The 18347-nt window shown below is 46.2% G+C and overlaps 1 protein-coding gene across 1 annotated transcript in view; it reads left to right on the top strand.

Moving 5' to 3' along the window:
• Nucleotides 1-18347, top strand: part of LOC309415124 (BDNF/NT-3 growth factors receptor-like) — a gene marked incomplete at both ends in the record, with an annotated part of 152783 nt that overhangs the window by 32536 nt on the left and 101900 nt on the right. The window contains 1 exon segment of the mRNA XM_082012572.1: nucleotides 17497-17627. Coding sequence (XP_081868698.1) covers nucleotides 17497-17627 — 131 coding nt within the window.

The raw sequence follows: 18347 nt of genomic DNA, 5'->3' as shown, positions 1-18347 counted from the left end.
CAGACTGTGTACGTGTCAAAAACAATACCCATTTCCTTAGCCACAAGTGCCAGTTCTGAGCAACTTGAGAAAAAAATCCAGCTGTTTTACTGGTAACAATAAAAATGACGGTAATGTTAATATTTCTTTTTCTGATAAGCATATGTGGTATTCTGCCTATACAGTTGAACAAATGTAGCATCCATTTGTGTTGGTTACTGCTGCATAAAATGCTGTCCAAGTAAATGAATATGGAGGCAGCTGATATTTATTTCTGTGTGAGGACTTGAACTTCAGAAAGAGTGAGAGAAGCAACCTACATTTTGTGTATCGTTGTGCTGTGCAGACTACAAGGTGTAAAATATTTGCAAGAAAAAAGATTTGTTGTTTTTCTTTTAAAAATAACAGTCATTTGGATTCTAGGTAAGAAAAGAATTTTTCTGGTCCATGCATTTTTGGTTTCTTGTTGAGACCCCCCCTAAGCTACATCTGCATTCACTTTAGGCTATAACAAGTATTACAGAAGATTCAGTTTACAGAATCACAGAATGGCTGAGATTGGAAGGGACCTCTGGAGGTCACCTGGTCCAACTCCCCCCCTGCTCAAGCAGGGCCACCTAGAGCCAGTTACCCAGGACCATGTACAGACGATGTTTGAATATCGCCAAGGAGGGAGACGTATAGAAGATCTTCTTCTTGTTTTTAACATCCCTGGCCACATTCAATTCCATTTGGGCTTTAGCTTTCCTGACTTCAAACCTGGATGCTTGGACAATGTCTGTATTCCTCCCAGGTTACTCGCCCCTACTTCCATCCTCTGTATGCTTCCTTTTTGTGTTTGAGTTTGGCTAGGAGCTCCTTGTTCAAAGAATCACAGAATCATTAAGGTTGGAAAAGACCTTTGAAATCATCAATTGCAACCATCAACCCAACACCACAATGCTCACTAAACCATGTCCTGAAGTGCCACGTCTACACGTTTTTTGAATACTTCCAGTGATGGTGAATCCACCACATCCCTGGGCAGCCTGTTCCAATGCTTGACCACTCTCTCCGTAAAGAAATTTTTCTTAATATCTAAACTAAACCTCCCCTGGCGCAACTTGAGGCCATTTCCACTCGTCCTATCACTAGTTACTTGGGAGAAGAGACCAACACCCTCGTTGCCACAACCCCCTTTCAGGTAGTTGTAGAGAGCGATAAGGTCTCCTCTCAGCCTCCTCTTCTCCAGACTAAACAACCCCAGTTCCCTCAGCCGCTCCTCATAAGACTTGTGCTCCAGACTCCTCACCAGCTTTGTTGCCCTTCTCTGGACATGCTCGAGCACCTCAATGTCCTTCTTATAGTGAGGGGCCCAAAAGTGAACACAGTATTCAAGGTGCGGCCACACCAGTGCTGAGTAAAGGGGCACAATCACTTCCCTACTCCTGCTGGCCACACTATTTCTCATACAGTCCAGGATGCTGTTGGCCTTCTTGGCCACCTGGGCACACTGCTGGTTCATATTCAGCCGGCTGTCAACCAGCACCCCCAGGTCCTTTTCTGCCGGGCAGCTCTCCAGCCACTCCTCCCCAAGCCTGTAGTGTTGCATGGGGTTGTTGTGACCCAAGTGCAGGACCCGGCACTTGGCCTTATTAAACCTCATACAGCTGACCTTGGTCCATCGATCCAGGCTGTCCAGATCCCTCTGCAGAGCCCTCCTACCCTCCAGCAGATCAACACTCCCACCCAGCTTGGTGTCATCTGCAAACTTACTGAGGGAGCACTCGATCCCCTCATCCAGATCATCAATAAAGACATTGAACAAGACCGGCCCCAGAACCAAACCCTGGGGAACACCGCTTGTGACCGTCCACCAACTGGATTTAACGCCATTTACCACAACTCTCTGAGCTAGGCAATCCAGCCAGTTCTTTACCCAGTGAAGAGTAAACCTGTCTAAGCCACGAGCTGCCAGTTTATCTAGGAAAATGCTGTGGGAGATGCTGTCAAAGGCTTTACTGAAGTCCAGGTAGACAACATCCACAGTCTTTCCCTCATCCACTATGCAGGCCACCTGGTCATAGAAGGAGATCAGGTTGGTCAAGCAGGACCTGCCTTTCATGAACCCATGCTGGCTGGGCCTGATCCCTTGGTTGTCCTGCACATGCCCTGTGAGTGCCCTCAAGATGAACCGCTCCATGATCTTCCCCGGTACGGAGGTCAGGCTGACAGGCCTGTAGTTCCCAGGATCCTCCTTCCGGCCTTTCTTGTAGATGGGCATCACATTGGCAAGCCTCCAGTCTTCTGGGACCTCCCCTGTTAACCAGGACTGCTGATAAATGATGGAGAGTGGCTTGGCAAGCTCCTCCACCAGCTCTCTCAGTACTCTTGGGTGGATCCCATCAGGCCCCATAGACTTGTGGGTGTCCAGGTGGCTTAACAGGTCCTTAACGGCTTCCTCCTGGATGATGAGGAGTACATTGTGCTCTCCATCCCCGTCTTCCAGCTCAGGGGGCTGAATACCCTGCGGATACCTGGACTGGCTATTAAAGACTGAGGCAAAGAAGGCATTAAGTACCTCAACCTTGTCCTCGTCCTTGGAGACAATGTTCCCCGCCATATCCAGTAGGGGATGGAGATTCTCCTTGCCTCTCTTTTTGTTGTTAATATATCTGTAGAACCATTTTTTGTTATCCTTTATGAGTGTGGCCAGATTGAGCTCCAGCTGGGCTTTTGCCTTTCTAATTTTGCCTCTGCTTGACCTAACGAGATCCTTGTACTCTTCATGAGTTGCCTTCCCCTTCTTCCAGAGGTGATAAACTCTCCTCTTTTCCCTGAGTCCCAGCAAAATCTCCCTGTTCAGCCAGGACGGTTGTCTTCCCCGCCAGCTCTTCTTATGGCACATGGGGACCGCCTGCTCCTGCGCCTTTAAGATTTCCTTCTTGAAGACTGTCCAGCCTTCCTGGACACTTTTGCCCTTCAAGATGGTCTCCCAAGGGACCCTCTCAACCAGTGACCTGAGCAGGCTGAAGTATGCCTTCCGGGAGTCCATGGTAGCAGTTTTGCTGACCCCTCTCCTTACTTCACTCAGAATTGAGAATTCTATCATGTCATGGTCGCTAAGCCCAGGACGGCTTCCGACCGTCACAACTCCCACCAGTCCTTCTCTGTTCGTAAACAGCAGGTCAAGCGGGGAACCTCCCCTGGTGGGCTCACTCACCAGCTGTGTCAGGAAGTTATCCTCCACACACTCCAGGAACCTCCTAGACTGTTTCCTCTCTGCTGTGTTATACTTCCAGCAGATGTCCGGTAGGTTGAAGTCCCCCACAAGAACAAGGGCTAGCGACTGCAAGACTTCTGCCAGCCGCCTGTAGAATGCTTCGTCTGCCTCTTCATCCTGGTTGGGTGGTCTGTAACAGACACCCAGCAGGATATCTGCCTCATTGGCCTTCCCCCTCATCCTTACCCATAAGCACTCTACTTGGTCTTCACAATCTTTGATTTCTATGCAATCAAAACACTCCCTAACATACAGAGCCACCCCACCACCTCTCCTTCCCTGCCTATCCCTTCGGAAGAGCTTATAGCCATCCATTGCAGCACTCCAGTCATGAGAAGCATCCCACCATGTTTCTGTGATGGCAACTACATCATAGCTGTCCCGCTGCACAATGGCTTCCAGCTCCTCCTGTTTGGTGCCCATGCTGTGTGCATTGGTGTAGATGCACTTGAGCTGGGCTATTGATTTCACCCCCAACATTGGCATGCCACCCCTAGGCTCATCTTTTGTGAGCCTGGTTTTATCCCCTTCCCCCTTCAAATCTAGTGTAAAGCCCTCTCGATGAGGCCTGCCAGCTCGTAAGCAGGAATCCTTTTCCCCTCTTGGAGTCAGTTGCACTCCATCTGCTGCCAGGAGGCCCGGTGCCACGTAAACCGCCCCATGGTCAAAAACCCCAAAATTCTGCTGATGGCACCAGCCCCTGAGCCATGTGTTGACCAAGTGTGCTTTCCTATTCCTTTCAGCGTTCTTCCCTGTCACTGAAGGGATTGATGAAAACACTACCTGTGCTCCCGCTCCATCGATCAGTCGTCCCAGTGCTCTCAAGTCCCTTTTAATTGCCTTTGGGCTTCTTAGTGCAACCTCATCGTTGCCAACCTGCATGACCAACAGTGGGTAGTAATCAGTGGGCCGAACCAGACCAGGGAGTTTCCTGGTGACATCTCTCACTCGGGCCCTGGGGAGGCAGCAGACTTCCCTGTGAGTTGGGTCTGGTCAACATATTGGGCCCTCTGTACCCCTCAGAAGGGAGTCACCTACGACAATTACCCTCCTTTTTTTCTTAACAGAGGACGTCTTGATGCATGGGGCTGGCTGACTCACCCTAGGCAACCCCCCGGATGTACCTTCATCAGGGTCATCATGTTCCTGGCCCTCAAGTTCCAGAGCCCCATACCTGTTGTGTAAGGGCAGCTGGGATGGTGAGGGGATCCCAAGAGGGGATTCGCCTGCTGCCCCAAGCAGGGACCTGCTTCCATTCTCCCTCATCTCTTAGGTCCCCTCCTTCCGCCCAGCAGCAAGAGGGCAGGGGATCCCCTGCTGCTTGTGGAGCCTCCACCAGCTGCCCCTGCTTCAGGGATGGCAGGGTGTGGTTCCACCAACCTATCTCCCTCTCACACTCCCTGATGCTCCTCAGCCTCTGCACTTCCTCTCTCAGCTCTGCCACCAGGCTGAGCAGATCGCTCACCTGGTCGCATCACACGCAGGTGTTGTCTCCACTGGTCTCTGGCACAAGTGACAGGCTCAGGCACTCCCTGCAGCCAGATGCTTGGACAGCTGTGCGCTTGAGCAGGAGCTTTGTCTGGGTTAACACATTCCTTCTGGCCATGGTTTTCAGCCGAGTGGAGACCATGGCTGGGCCTCTTCTGGGTGGGCGATGACCACTCCTCAGAGAGCCTCTAGCGCCAGGGGGGACTGCGCCCTGCCCGCACGCCTTCCCTGCGCGAACTGCCTGCGCAAACTGACGCGCCACGCCCTGTTACGCTGTGCTTCGTGTCGCTCGCGCTCCCTGGGGCTGCTCTTCTATGTGAGGGGCTTTGGCCGCCGCCGCTCTAGGCCCCACCCACGCTGAGTCAGAGCTGCCGCTCATCAGGAGCCCACTCCGCTGTCTCTGGGCGGGGGGGCGGGGCTGGGGCACCCTCTCTCTCTCCCTGCACTGCCGCCTTTGTGGTTTTGCCGCTTCAGGAAGGGTCCCCCAGCACAATCCTCCGCTCCGGAGCCCTTCGCCTCGGTGGCTTCGCCGAAATGACGGGCACACCACCCCATGCCCTTTACTCATTGACCCTGTCCATCACTGCCTCACAGGACTGCTGGTCACCCTCTTCCTCCCCCATCATTCTTAGTGTAGAACCCTCCATATGAGGTCAGCCATCCAAATATACCAAAAATACCTTTGCTCTGCTTAGTGAGGCAGATGTCATCTCTCCCAAGCAGATGCTGATATGCAAACAGGGTCCCATGGTTGTAGAACCCAAGACTCTGCCTCCCAGTTCTGTAGCCAATTATTGACTTGTTCTATTAGTGCCCTTCTCCTCACACCCTTTCCCCTTACTGGCAGGATTGAGGAAAACACCACCTGGGCCCTCATGCCCTTGACTACTGCCCCCAAAGCTCTGTAGGCACTTTTGATCCTGTCCAGGTTTCCCCTGGCAGTATCATTTGTGCCCACATGGAAGAAAAGCAAGGAGTAGTAGTCAGAGGACCAGACAAGCTTTGGCAGTCCCTCCACAACATCCTGGATCCTGAGCCCTGGCAGGCATCAAACCTCTCTAGTTGATAGGTCAGGTGTAGCAGATGCGTGCCTCTGTTCCCCGCAGCAGGGATTGACCCATTATGATGACTCAACTTTTCTTCCTGGTGGTCTTGCATGGTTTAGGGTTAAGTGGACCAGGTCCTTTGCTTGTAGGTCCATGTGGGTCCTCTTCAACTTTGAGGGCAGTGAACCTATTTTGCAACTGTAAGTCCTTAGGTGGGGCAGGAGCCTTCCTCTTGGTGCCAGAAGTCACCAGCTTCCATCCTTCCCCTTCTCCAAAGGTTGAACTTACCATTCTACTAGGGTGGACACAGCCTGCATCTCTGCTGCAAATGGGGTGTGAGGGCCTTCAAGCTGCTCTATCCTAGAGAAAATCCTATCTCCCTTCTCCATCTTCTCTGATGCTGTGCAGCCTGCTCACTTCCTCCCATGAATTGTAAGTACTTTCTGGGAATAAAGAGCACAGGGGAGAAAGATGGCTATGATTTATGGTAATATCTATTAAGGCTTTATAGAATATCATACATTTGTACTAGTTATCACCATAAAATTAGCCAGATACTAATTGGTTGGAGCTGCCAACTCAGCTTGCTTATGAGTGTAACACTCTTGTTTGTCATGTTCATTTTACTGACATAGTATGTCAGATCCTGAATGAAGTTCGTTCAGCCTTTTCTGCCATTCTTCTTGTTTTCTCTGGTATGCATGTGTGCTGCCACTCAGGGAGGGTTCACATCTCTGCAAAGAGTGCATCTTTGTGCTTTCAGAAATACATCTCTTGGGTATCTGCCTAACAGCCACTTCTCCAGAAACAGTGGGCTGTGGGAGGGCATTCTTCAGTTGAATCTCTCCTAGTGTTTTCCTCTTTCTTGGAAACTGACCAGGACAAAATGTTCAAAGCTCTTTGAACCTCTTCTTCCCTTCTTTTTTCTCCCTCTTTCATGTCTCAAAAAGGCTGTAACTGAGTTAATTATGGTGTGATAAAACAGCCAGTAAACCTCTATGCATTTTGCTGTGTTTGGGCAGCTCCTGTTCCTCAGTGACAGCTGCTTGGCTCAGCACACTAATTACCAACTCAAAAACAAGATGCTTTTAGGTCCTGAAAGCCTAATGGCAGAGACTGAACTTGTCCTCAGCCTTGTCATGGGCTACAGCTTTAAAAGGTCCTGTTTGGTTGTGTTTTCACTGTTAGTACTGGAGCTCTGACAGTTCATTAACATGTTGGATCCTGTAGGAAGCTGTCATTACCCTAAAGGAGTATGGGTCTTTGTTATTCATTAGCTGCTGACATGACATACATAGTTGATTTTTGATTAATGCATCTGTGTTTGTTCTTCACTAAAATAAAGTTTTGTTTACTTGTGGAATTTTCACGTTAGTGAAAATTTACAAAGCCCCTATTTAAACAGATGTCTGAAGGGAACTTTGCTGAACAGCAGACCTGGATTTCTATTGGCTGCAGTGGAACTGAGGATCCCTCTGCTCCTGCTTTATGTCCCCTGCTTACTTGTGTTTGGCTTGCTAGCTGGACAGATAGGCTACATGCTAGCTAGATGGCTGGTGCCTGATGGTCTGAAGCCATGGAGGCACAGATAGCATGGTGTTGCCTCTCATCTGCTAAGGGGCAAGTGGTCCTGGGCTTTATTTGGTACAGACCTGTTGCAAGGGGCTGTATGTTGCTGACACTATAGCTCCCTTGTCAAATTTATTTGACATTGTCCAACAGACTCAAAAAGTGAAAGATGTGCAGGCATTGTCATTATATAAGCTTCTCCACTTTAGGAATCCTAAAAATTCCAGTGGCATAGTCACTTTAACTTGTATGCCTAATTTTATATCGCATTGGAACCTTCTGAATGAAAGGGGCAAAATCAGTTAATGTTTCAAAGAAACAATCTAAAAGATCACAGAAACAGAGAGGCATAGAGCTTTATAGGAAACGGCTAAGTCTTTGACTCTGCTACCATGTTATATTGTAGAAATGCTCAGTATGTGTAAAACGTACATGTTCAGTGGCCCAAAATTTAATAATAATGTCTTTAAAACCCTCTATGCACAGTACAAAATAAAATATCAAAGGAGGCCTCCTTCTTATATTTCTGAAATATAGAAAAATATAATCATAGAATCCATCATAGAATATCCTGGGTTGGAAGGGACCTATTGTTGTCCCAAATAGGGGTTCTTCCACCTGGTGTGCAGAGAGCCAAAAAACACACAGAGTCGAAATATTTACTTTTATTCTAAATCTGCGCAGAGTTGGGTGCTAGGTGGTAGGGGTTGTGGTCAGCGGTGTAGAGTCCAGTTGGAGGCCTGTAGCTAGTGGTGTTCCCCAGGGATCGGTACTGGGTCTGGTTTTGTTCAACATCTTCATCATTGACCTAGACGAAGGGTTGGAATGTATCCTCAGCAAGTGTGCTGATGCTACAAAACTGAGAGGAGTGGCTGATACACCAGGAGGCTGTGCTGCCCTTCAACGGCATCTGGAGAAACTGGAGGGTTGGGTGGAGGGGAACCTCATGAAATTTAACAAGGACAAATGTAGAGTTCTGCACCTGGGGAGGAACAACCCCATGCACCAGTACAGGTTAGGGGTTGACCTGTTGGAAAGCAGCTCCATGGAGAAGGACCTTGGAGTCCTGGTAGACAATGTTATCCATGGGACAGCAATGTGCCCTGGTGGCCAAGATGGCCAATGGTATCCTGGGGTGCATTAAGAAGAGTGTGACCAGCAGGTCAAGAGAGGTTATCCTCCCCCTCTACTCTCTCAGTTCAAGAGAGACAGGGAACTTTTGGAGGGAGTCCAACAGAGGGCTACAAGGATGATTAAGGGACTGGAACATCTCTCGTATGAGGAAAGGCTGAGAGACCTGGGGCTGTTTAGCCTGGAGAAGAGAAGGCTGAGAGGGGACCTTATAAATGTCTATAAATATCTGAAGGGTGGCTGCCAGGAGGATGGAGCCAGTCTCTTTTCAGTAGTGCCCAGTGATAGGATGAGGGGCAAGGGGCATAAACTGCAGCACAGGAAGTTCCACCTCAGCATGAGGAAAAACTTCTTTACTGTGAGGGTGACGGAGCACTGGAACAGGCTGCCCAGAGAGATTGTGGAGTCTCCTTCTCTGGAGACCTTCAAAACCTGACTGGACGCGTTCCTGTGCAACCTGTCCTAGGTGATCCTGCCTTGGCAGGGGGGTTGGACTAGATGATCTTCAGAGGTCCCTTCCAACCCCTACCATTCTGTGATTCTGTGATTCTGTGGTAGGTCCACAAAGCCAGCACACCTCGGTTAACACACAGAAAATATTTATACACTTTGAGCAACAGTTATCAGTATTTTTGCAAGTTGGCTCAGTCACCCTTGTTCCCATTGGTTCTCGCAAGCCTCATCTCCACTTAAAGTCACAGCATCTTTTTTTTTTACTGTGCATGCTCAGTGAGGAAGGGGCTTTTGTGAGTAGGGGGCTTTTCCTGCCCAGGGGCAGGCTTCTGTTATGCCAATTATATGTTAATTAGATGTTAATTAGGATAGTTCACTCAAGGTTCAGTAGTTGTATTCCTTTTGTGGTTATCCTGTTCCTTCCCTCAAGGTTGTGCCTTGTTAACTGCTCATAGAGACTAAGCAATACCCCCAGCTTAATTCCCTGCATACCTTCAACACTATGAGGATCATCAAGTCCAACTCCTGACTCCACACAGGGCAACCTAAACATTAAACCATATATATAAGGATGTTGTCCAAATGCTTCTTGAACACCGACAGGTTTGGGGCCATGACCACTTCTCTGGGGAGCTTGTTCCAGTGCTTGACCACCCCCTCAGTGAAGAACTATTTCCTAATATCCAATCTGAACTTCCCCTGATGCAGCTTTAAGCCATTCCCTCACGTCCTATCACTGGACACTAGAGAGAAGAGATCAGCACCTCCCTTTCCGCTCCCCCCCACGAGGCAGATGTAGATAGCAATGAGGTCACCCCTCAGCCTTCTCTTTTCTAAGCTAAACAAACTTAGTATTCTCAGCCACTCCTCATAAGTCATGCCCTCTAGTCCTTTCACCATCTTTGTTGCCCTCCTTTGGACTCATTCTAATATTTCTACATCCTTCTTATATTGTGGACCCCCAAACTGCACACAGTACTTGAGGTGAGGCCGCACCGGTTAGCTATACTATGCCTAATGCACCCCAGGATATGGTTGGCCCTTTTGGCTGCCAGGGCACATTGTTGACTCTCACTGAGCTTGCCATCAATCAAAACCCCCAGATCCCTTTCTGCAGGGCTGCACTCCAGCCTCTTGTCCCCCCAGTCTATATGTACATCCAGGATTACACCATCCCAGGTGCAGAATCTGTCATTTGTCCTTGTTAAATTTCATACAATTGGTGATTGCCCAGCACTCTAATCAAGATCTCTCTGCAAGGCCTCTCTACCCTCAAGGGAATCAACAGCTCCTCCTAATTTAGTAGCATTGGCAAACTTAGTGTGCAGTCAACTCCTGTATTCAGGTCATTGATAAAAACATTGAAAAGAACTGTCCCTAAAATTGAGCCCTGGGGAAGACCACTAGTGACTGGCTGCCAACCATATGTTACCCCATTTGGTACAACTCTTTGAGCCTGACCCTTCAGCCAACTGTTCACCCATTGTGTTGTGTATATATCTAGCTGTATGCTGGACAAAAATGTCCAGAAGATACTGTGAGAGACCGTATCAAAGGTTTGCTAAAATCAAAAAAACCCACATCCACTGCCTTCCCTTCATCCACTAGGTGGGTAAGTTTTTCATAAAAGGATATTAACTTAGCAAGGCATGACTTTCTCTTCATGAACCCATGTTGGCTTTGACCGATGACTACATGTCTTTCAGGTGTTTTTCAATAACTCCCAGAATAACCTTCTCCATAATTCTACCAGGCACCAAAGTGAAATTGAAAGGCCTATGATTACCAGGGTCTTCTTTCTTGCCCTTCTTGAAAACTGGAATATCATTTGCCAGATTCCAGTCAACTGGGACCTCTCCAGACTCCCAAGACCATTGATAAATAACAGAGAGGTCTCACAATAACATCGTCCAACTCTTTCAGTACCCTGGGATGAATCCCATAGGGCCCCATAGACTTATGGGCATTCAATTGCAACAGCAAATCCCGTACAAGTTCAAAGTCGATTGGGAGCTTATCCATAACCCCAGTCACAGTCCTCCAACCCAGGGCTCCAGGGGTCCCAGGGCCCATCATTGATGTTAAAGACAGAAGTGACGAAGGCATTAAATGTCTCTGCTTTATCTTCATCCCTCATGTCAGCTGAAAGATAACACTGTCAACTGAATGGAAGGAGATTTATCATATTCTCTGCTAGATCTGTCAGTATTATATGAAAATACATGCAAATCCAAGAGGGAAGAAGAGAAAATATGTCACATTTTTTGCAAGGGAAATGATCTGGGAAAGTCCTGCTGTCCCCGCTATCAAGCCACAGCTTGACTATGGCTCAGTCCCTGAATATATGAAGTTTCTTACAAGTCCTGCTTCTCAAACTGGGATCCTGGGATGCTTTTCAGACTATGCCTGTTTCTGAAAACAAAGGCAGAAAATAGTTGATACTTTGAAGCCAGTATGTTTATTAGCCATTCTCCCTGCAAGCACCTATCCTAGGAGATACACAACACAGTACTTTCCCATCTTTTGCTGAATGCTTCTGTTTCTGCAGCCCAGAAGATCCCAAAAGATTAGTATCGTGCTGAGGGAAAGGATTTCCTGCTCTGAGCTAAGAGAAGGGTGATGGTGAGATCATTGTCTCCAGTTAAACATGGAAGAGGGACCATAATAAAATAACATCAGCAGGCATTTTCTAGAGCAACATACGTGCAACAGCCTTGAAGTTCTACAACCAGTAATCTTTTCAAAGAAGCACATTGAGATTCACATTTACAAATCAATTGCAAAGGCAAAGGATGGTCAAAAATTCAGCACCATTTTCTGCTTAGAGTTGACTGGTAAATCAACTATGTTGGAAAGCTGGTAGTGGGCTGGAAGCAGCAAAGAGAGAAAATACAGACTGAATAATATCTGCCATTTATTTTGAATATAGTGAGCCAAATTTAGTTTTCCATTATTCTGATATGTCCCAGTTGTTTTAGCACATAATAGGTCAAATCTACATTTAATACATACTTATTACTGAAATCAAAAACAATTTCAAGTTACTAAGGCTTGAGGGCTTTGTGTACCTTAGTTTTCTTATGTAAAGTCAAATTCATTCCTGAAAAAAATGTCAGCTTCAGTATTTTTGTTTTCCTGAAAGGTGAATTTAGCTCATAATGCTCATGCATTTAAAACAATGATAGCATTGTTGTTCTAATTTATCATTAAGTAGGTCCTCTTTGATTTTAAGGATCTAACAGAGTATGACAATATGCCTATCTGTAGCCAAACTGAAAGGATCTTGGCCAAATAAAATAAACAAATTACTGTATCAAAAGGGTGAGATAATACCCCTCACCAGAAATCAAATATAAAATCTAAAAGACAGCAAACACTGAGTTTCAGATAGAGAGGTGCTAGTCTAGCAGTGCCAATCGAGCATTTAGGAAAGCAAACTTCCAGCTCTTCAGGGAGTTGGTCAATAGGACCCCCTGGGAAACTGCACTCAGGGACAAGGGAGCAGAACAGAGCTGGCAGATCTTTAAGGATGCTTTCCATAGAGCACAAGAGCTCTTGATCCCCAGGTGTAAGAAATCAGGAAAGGAAGGCAAGAGACCAGCATGGCTGAGTGGAGACCTGCTGGTCAAACTCAAGGGCAAGAAGGAAACGCACAGGCAGTGGAAGCAGGCACAGGTATCCTGGGAAGAGTACAGGGATGCTGCCTGGTTGTGCAGGGGTGGGGTCAGGAAGACCAAGGCATGGCTGGAGCTGAACCTGGCAAGGGTTGCAAAGAATAATAAGAAGGGCCTCTATAGGTATGTTAGCCAGAAAAGGAAGGTCAAAGAAAGCGTACCCCACTTTGACAAGCAAGACTAGCAGAGTAGTAACAATGGATGAGGAGAAGGCTGAGGTACTGAATGAATTCTTTGCCTCAGTCTTCACTGGCAGTGTCTCTTCTCACACCTCTCGAGGGTATGGCCTGCAAGACAGGGACTGGAGGAGCAAAGTCCCTCCCACTGTAAAAGAAGATCAGGTTTGAGACCACCTGAGGAACCTGAACATGCACAAGTCTATGGGACCTGAGGAGATGCATCCCAGAGTCCTAGGGGAATTGGCTGATGTAGTTGCCAAACCACTCTCCATGATATTTGAAAAGTCCTGGCAGTCAGTGGAAGTCCCGGGGGATGAGAAAAGGGTAATATTGCACCCATTTTTAAAAAAGGTAGCAAGGAGGACCCTGGGAACTACCGACCTGTCAGCCTCACCTCTGTGCCTGGGAAGATCATGGAACAGATCCTCCTAGAAGCTATGCTAAGGCACATGGAGGACAGGGAGGTGACTTGAGACAGCCAGCATGGCTTCACCAAGGGCAAGTCCTGCCTGACCAACCTAGTGGCCTTCTATGATGGAGTCACCACATCAGTGGACAAGGGAAGAGCTACCAGTGTCGTCTATCTGGACTTCTGTAAGGCCTTTGACACGGTCCCCCACAACATCCTTCTCTCTAAATTAGAGAGATATGGATTTGATGGGTGGACTGTTCAGTGGATGAGGAATTGGTTGGATGGTCGCATCCAGAGGGTAGTGGTCAACGGCTCAATGTCCAGATGGAGATCAGTGATGAGTGGTGTCCCTCAGGGGTCCATCTTGGGACCAGTACTCTTTAATATCTTCATCAATGACATAGACAGTGGCATCGAGTGCACCCTCAGCAAGTTTGCAGATGACACCAAGCTGAGTGGTGTGGTTGACACGCCTGAGGGATGGGATGCCATCCAGAGGGACCTGGACAAGCTCAAGGAATGGGCCCCTGTGAACCTCATGGGGTTCAACAAGGCCAAGTTCTGCCCCGCTACTCCACTCTGGTGAGACCCCACTTGGAGTACTACATCCAGCTCTGGAGCCCTCAGCACAGGAAAGACACGGACCTGTTGGAGAGAGTCCAGAGGAGGGACACAAAAATGGTCAGAGGGCTGGAACACCTCTCCCATGAAGAAAGACTCAGAGAGTTGGGGTTCTTTGGCCTGGAGAAGAGAAGGCTCTGAGGAGAACTTATTGCAGCCTTCCAGTACTTAAAGGGGGCTTTATAAGAAAGAGAGATACTTTTTACCAAGGCCTGTAGTGACAAGACAAGGGGCAACACTTTTAAACTGAAAGAGGGTAGGTTTAGATTGGACATAAGGAAGAAATTTTTTACGATGAGGGTGGTGAGACACTGGAACAGGTTGCCCAGAGAAGCTGTGTATGCCCCATCGTTGGAGGTGTTCAAGGTCAAGTTGGACAGGGCTTTGAGCAGCCCATTTAGTCTTATTCACTGTCATTTTTTATTTATTTAGTAACTCAGTTCAGCTCAGAAAGGTAACAGGGATGGATAGAGTGTGACAAGTTGCGAACATATTCTGTACAGATCTCTTCTGTGGCTTGCTGTGTTTTGCATTTGACATTTTGGTATGGGACAGGCTGTTTATTTAAATGCTTGGTTAATATAAAAGCATTTAACAGCAGCTCTAAGTGTACTGTACAGAAGTATTTCATGTTTCTTATCTATTTTCACTCTACATTGTTTGTGAAGTCCTCCCTCCAGGATCTTGACAAAAAAGTCTCTTTATCACTAGGGTAATAAGTGATGTTCAGTGCTATTCTGTGTTCAAAATGGAGAGGACCCAAATAAAATTTAAGAGGTTGAGTGTGTTTATCATCAGGTCTTTGATGATGGTATTAAAGAGAACGAAAGGAAAACCTGCCTCTACTGAAGTGGTGTTTTGCTGCTGACACTAGTAGGCCAGGATTTTAGCCATGCTCTCTGCCTACGAAAGTTAATGGGGTTTATGAGCATTTTTAAATTATGACATTTGTAATGTGGAGCTAAACTTCTCCTCTCTCTAGTAAAGGAAGGGAGACAGCCTTGTAGTACTATTGGGGAAGTAGAGGGAAAGAGAAATCCCCAAAGAGGTAGGACAATGACAGTTTTGGCTGAACATGAACAGGAACAAAACAGGACCTCATGGTTTCAGTCTCTGCCCTGATGAGAACAGCTGATGAAAGGCAAGTTCTAATGCTGGCAAAAAATAATGGCTCATTTATTAGTAAGCATTTTTTAAAGTACAGGTCACAGTGGCCTTTTAGCCCACATGATATCCATAAGGTGAAAAATCTGGGTTAGGCTGTCTGTCTGGGAGCTCAACTCCTAATCCCTCACCACTGCCTGCTGTCCTGACTCCCGATGGCATTGGAAGGCACGGAAGGGCCTCTAGGACTCGGGTGGAAAGGAGTCCTGCCTCTCTAGTAGAAAAGAAATCTTCAAAACTCTTCACAGTCTCCATCTCCTCCCACTCAAATGGACCAGTCTGACCATAATTGGATTCCCTCACAACAACCAAATATAATTACAGGCTGTCAACTTGACACACTTTTCTAATACAAGCATAGGGAAACATTTGTAAAACTGTAATCAACCAAAGAGTTTTGAATGGCTTTCATTTAAAAAATAATCCTTGCATCTTTAGCTGTAATTGAAGACCTCTGTACTAACACTAATTAGGGACTGTTTACTGACTTATTTCCTGTGTATTGAGACATGAACAATTAGAAAAACTGAAGGAAAGCAGGGCAACTTATACTGCACAATGGCAGAACATTTCAGGCCTGATATGATCCATGATATCTGGACCCTCTGCTTAAATTATGTTTGAGATATCGCGTATCCTGTATTTAGGTAACACTCCAGAACAGTAATTCAGCCTCGATATTTGTTTTTTTATGAATATTAGTAAAGGTGAAATAGGCCAGTTAATTTGCATCTGTGAGGAAAAGATGTGTTTTGGTTCAGGCCTGTCTCTTGTGATAACTGTATTTTATGCTTTATTTAAAAAGCCAGTGCTGAGAAGGAAATGAAAATAAAGAGTATATTCCTATTGACTGTAGGGAAGCTGCTCAGCATTTTAGCAGCTGGCCAAAAAGTTGTGTTTCTCTGTGTGTGTATCTTACAATAATATAACTTAATTTTACAGTATACCAAAGTTTGACAAGAATAAAAAATGTTTATAACTTGTGGTCTCATTTAATGTCTATTTTGCTATTATTTCAAAGCATGGCTTCTCAGTTTTAATGAGAGACCTGTCATACAAGGAGAACCGTTTTCATAATTGCCTCACCCTGCAACCACAGCAATGGCAGGAACAGGTTTTTGTGGGCCTGGAACATTGTAAATAGCCACTCTTCCATACTGTTCTGTCCAACAAGCTGACTGTTATATGAAATGAATGTGATCACAGCAATTCTGTCTGTGTCTGATAGAGTGTTGGAGACAAAGGGTATTGGAATGAGTAGTGGAAATATTGGTATCCAGAGGGCTTACAGATACATATCACCCAAGTGCAGGGTACATTGAGTACTCCTGTTTGTAGGCCGTGCACTCTAGAGGCTGTCAAAATGGAAGCTAAAAAGCTAAATAAATATTGGCTCTGTACCCTCTACAGACCCATGTCCCCAACCTCATTTGGAAGAACCCTACAGCAAAGGCCTTGTTCATAGCTTATCTTTTGTTATGGTTTGAAAATGTCAGCACTGAAATATTTAATAGACTATCCCCACCCTTTGAAAACAGCACATTTAGTCATCACCCTGGAAATAAGAGACAGAGTGGCATGCTGACCTGTGAGAGGGCAGCTGGGCATTGCACCTCTAGCACTACCGAGCCCTGCAGGTGAGTGGTGGCACACTGGGAGTAGCTGGCTGGGAGCTCAGGGCCCCACAGCATCCCTTCATGGGATCAGAGCATGTGCAGCAAGCCTGCTTTAATGCTGGCAGTGGCTTTTCTGACACCTGGTTGAGTGGCAGCTGAGTCTTGTGGTGGTGTGCTTCTCAGATGCGCTGCCTTCCTGGTAGGCTTATGTTGGAGGTGGCTCAGGGCATCCCAGGTCTGTCTTCTAGTTTATTCCAGCACCAAGCTCACCTCACACATGTACATGTTATTATTAAGTATATATGCAGTGTTCTGAGGTTGCATCTTCACAGACTTATGATTTGGAACATATGTATTTTCCTTTCATAGACTGTGGCCCCTTACCCCAAAGTTGGTGATAGCAAGAGGAACAGGCTGTCTCATTTCTCTCCACTGCTGTTAATAGCAGCACTCCTTTTTACATTCTTTAGTAATGGAGATAAGGTAGTTTCTAAGTAAATGGACACCCAGTTTGGAACATGCATGTGGTCAAGCATGGAGCCTGAGGTTGGTCCACATCTGAATATATCCCAGACTCTGGACTGTTTACCCAGCAGCATTCACTGTTATGTATGCTCTACAGCACTCATCCAAGCACAATGATAAATAGCTTTTTCCCAGATGACTCTTAATTCTATATCTTCTTCTTATCCAGCGAATGCACTACGTTCCAAATATAAATATATCAACACATTCTTTTTGGAGAAATTGCTAATGAATGACATACAGGCAACATTGATTCTTTTCATGATATGCACTGTGCTATACAGACAAACCTGTCTCCATGTGGCCATAAGCACAGGCCCCTTCCTGTTGTGGCCTTGCAGTTCACTTTTGACCTCCATTTTGTGTTCTGTTCACAGTTGTTCAGCACATCAAGCGCCACAATATTGTTCTTAAAAGAGAACTTGGAGAAGGAGCCTTTGGGAAAGTCTTTCTGGCTGAATGCTATAACCTCTGTCCCGAGCAGGACAAGATCTTGGTGGCAGTGAAGGTAAAAGAGTCTAGGGTTTCCATTATTAATTCATGGTTGCGGCTAATGCTATTTTATTTGTAAATGATCATGTTTGCCTATTCCGTAGCCCCATGTAACTCCTCTAATATATGTGGAGGGGTTCACAAGGCTAATGGAGCATTAAGAGAACATGAAATTTCATCTTGCTGTGGATTATAAAATGAGAGCTGAATTTCGTAAGGGAAAGGAAGAAACTGAGTGTCACAAAGGGGCAAAACCTTTTATGATCTAAGATATGATTTCTGAAAAATAATATTTAAGTCATTTAAAATACATGTGACATTTGTATGTCTAAAAAAAATTCTATAACCAGATAAGTGAATAGCCTACGTGTATAACTGCTAGTCAAAGAAGGCCTATTTTTCCATGAACTGTGCAATACCTTTAGTCAACCTTTTAAATTGTCCGTGGGTAATTGTCATTAATATGGCTGCCAGGAATGTTATAAAAAAACTTGTAGATAATATTGTCATGTGCTGTTAAACACTAGCTGTGTGGAAATCCAGAAGTCATGATATTTCAGACCCTGAGGAGCAATTCTTATTCTCCATTCAACCCTCCCAAAATACAGTCCAAAGGAAAAGGAAACTATGTGAAAACAATAACCTTGGACTTGCCAGTATTCAGAATAATTCTCGTGTTTCTGAGGAGGAAAAAAGGATTTCTTTGGAACCCTGGAAGGGCACAGACTACATGGCA

Source organism: Phaethon aethereus (genome assembly GCF_964289735.1).
Source record: "Phaethon aethereus genome assembly, chromosome: W".
In the NCBI taxonomy this organism is placed as follows: domain Eukaryota; kingdom Metazoa; phylum Chordata; class Aves; order Phaethontiformes; family Phaethontidae; genus Phaethon; species Phaethon aethereus.
The sequence above is the reverse complement of the archived record's forward strand: the minus strand, read 5'-3'. Positions and strand labels throughout refer to the sequence as shown.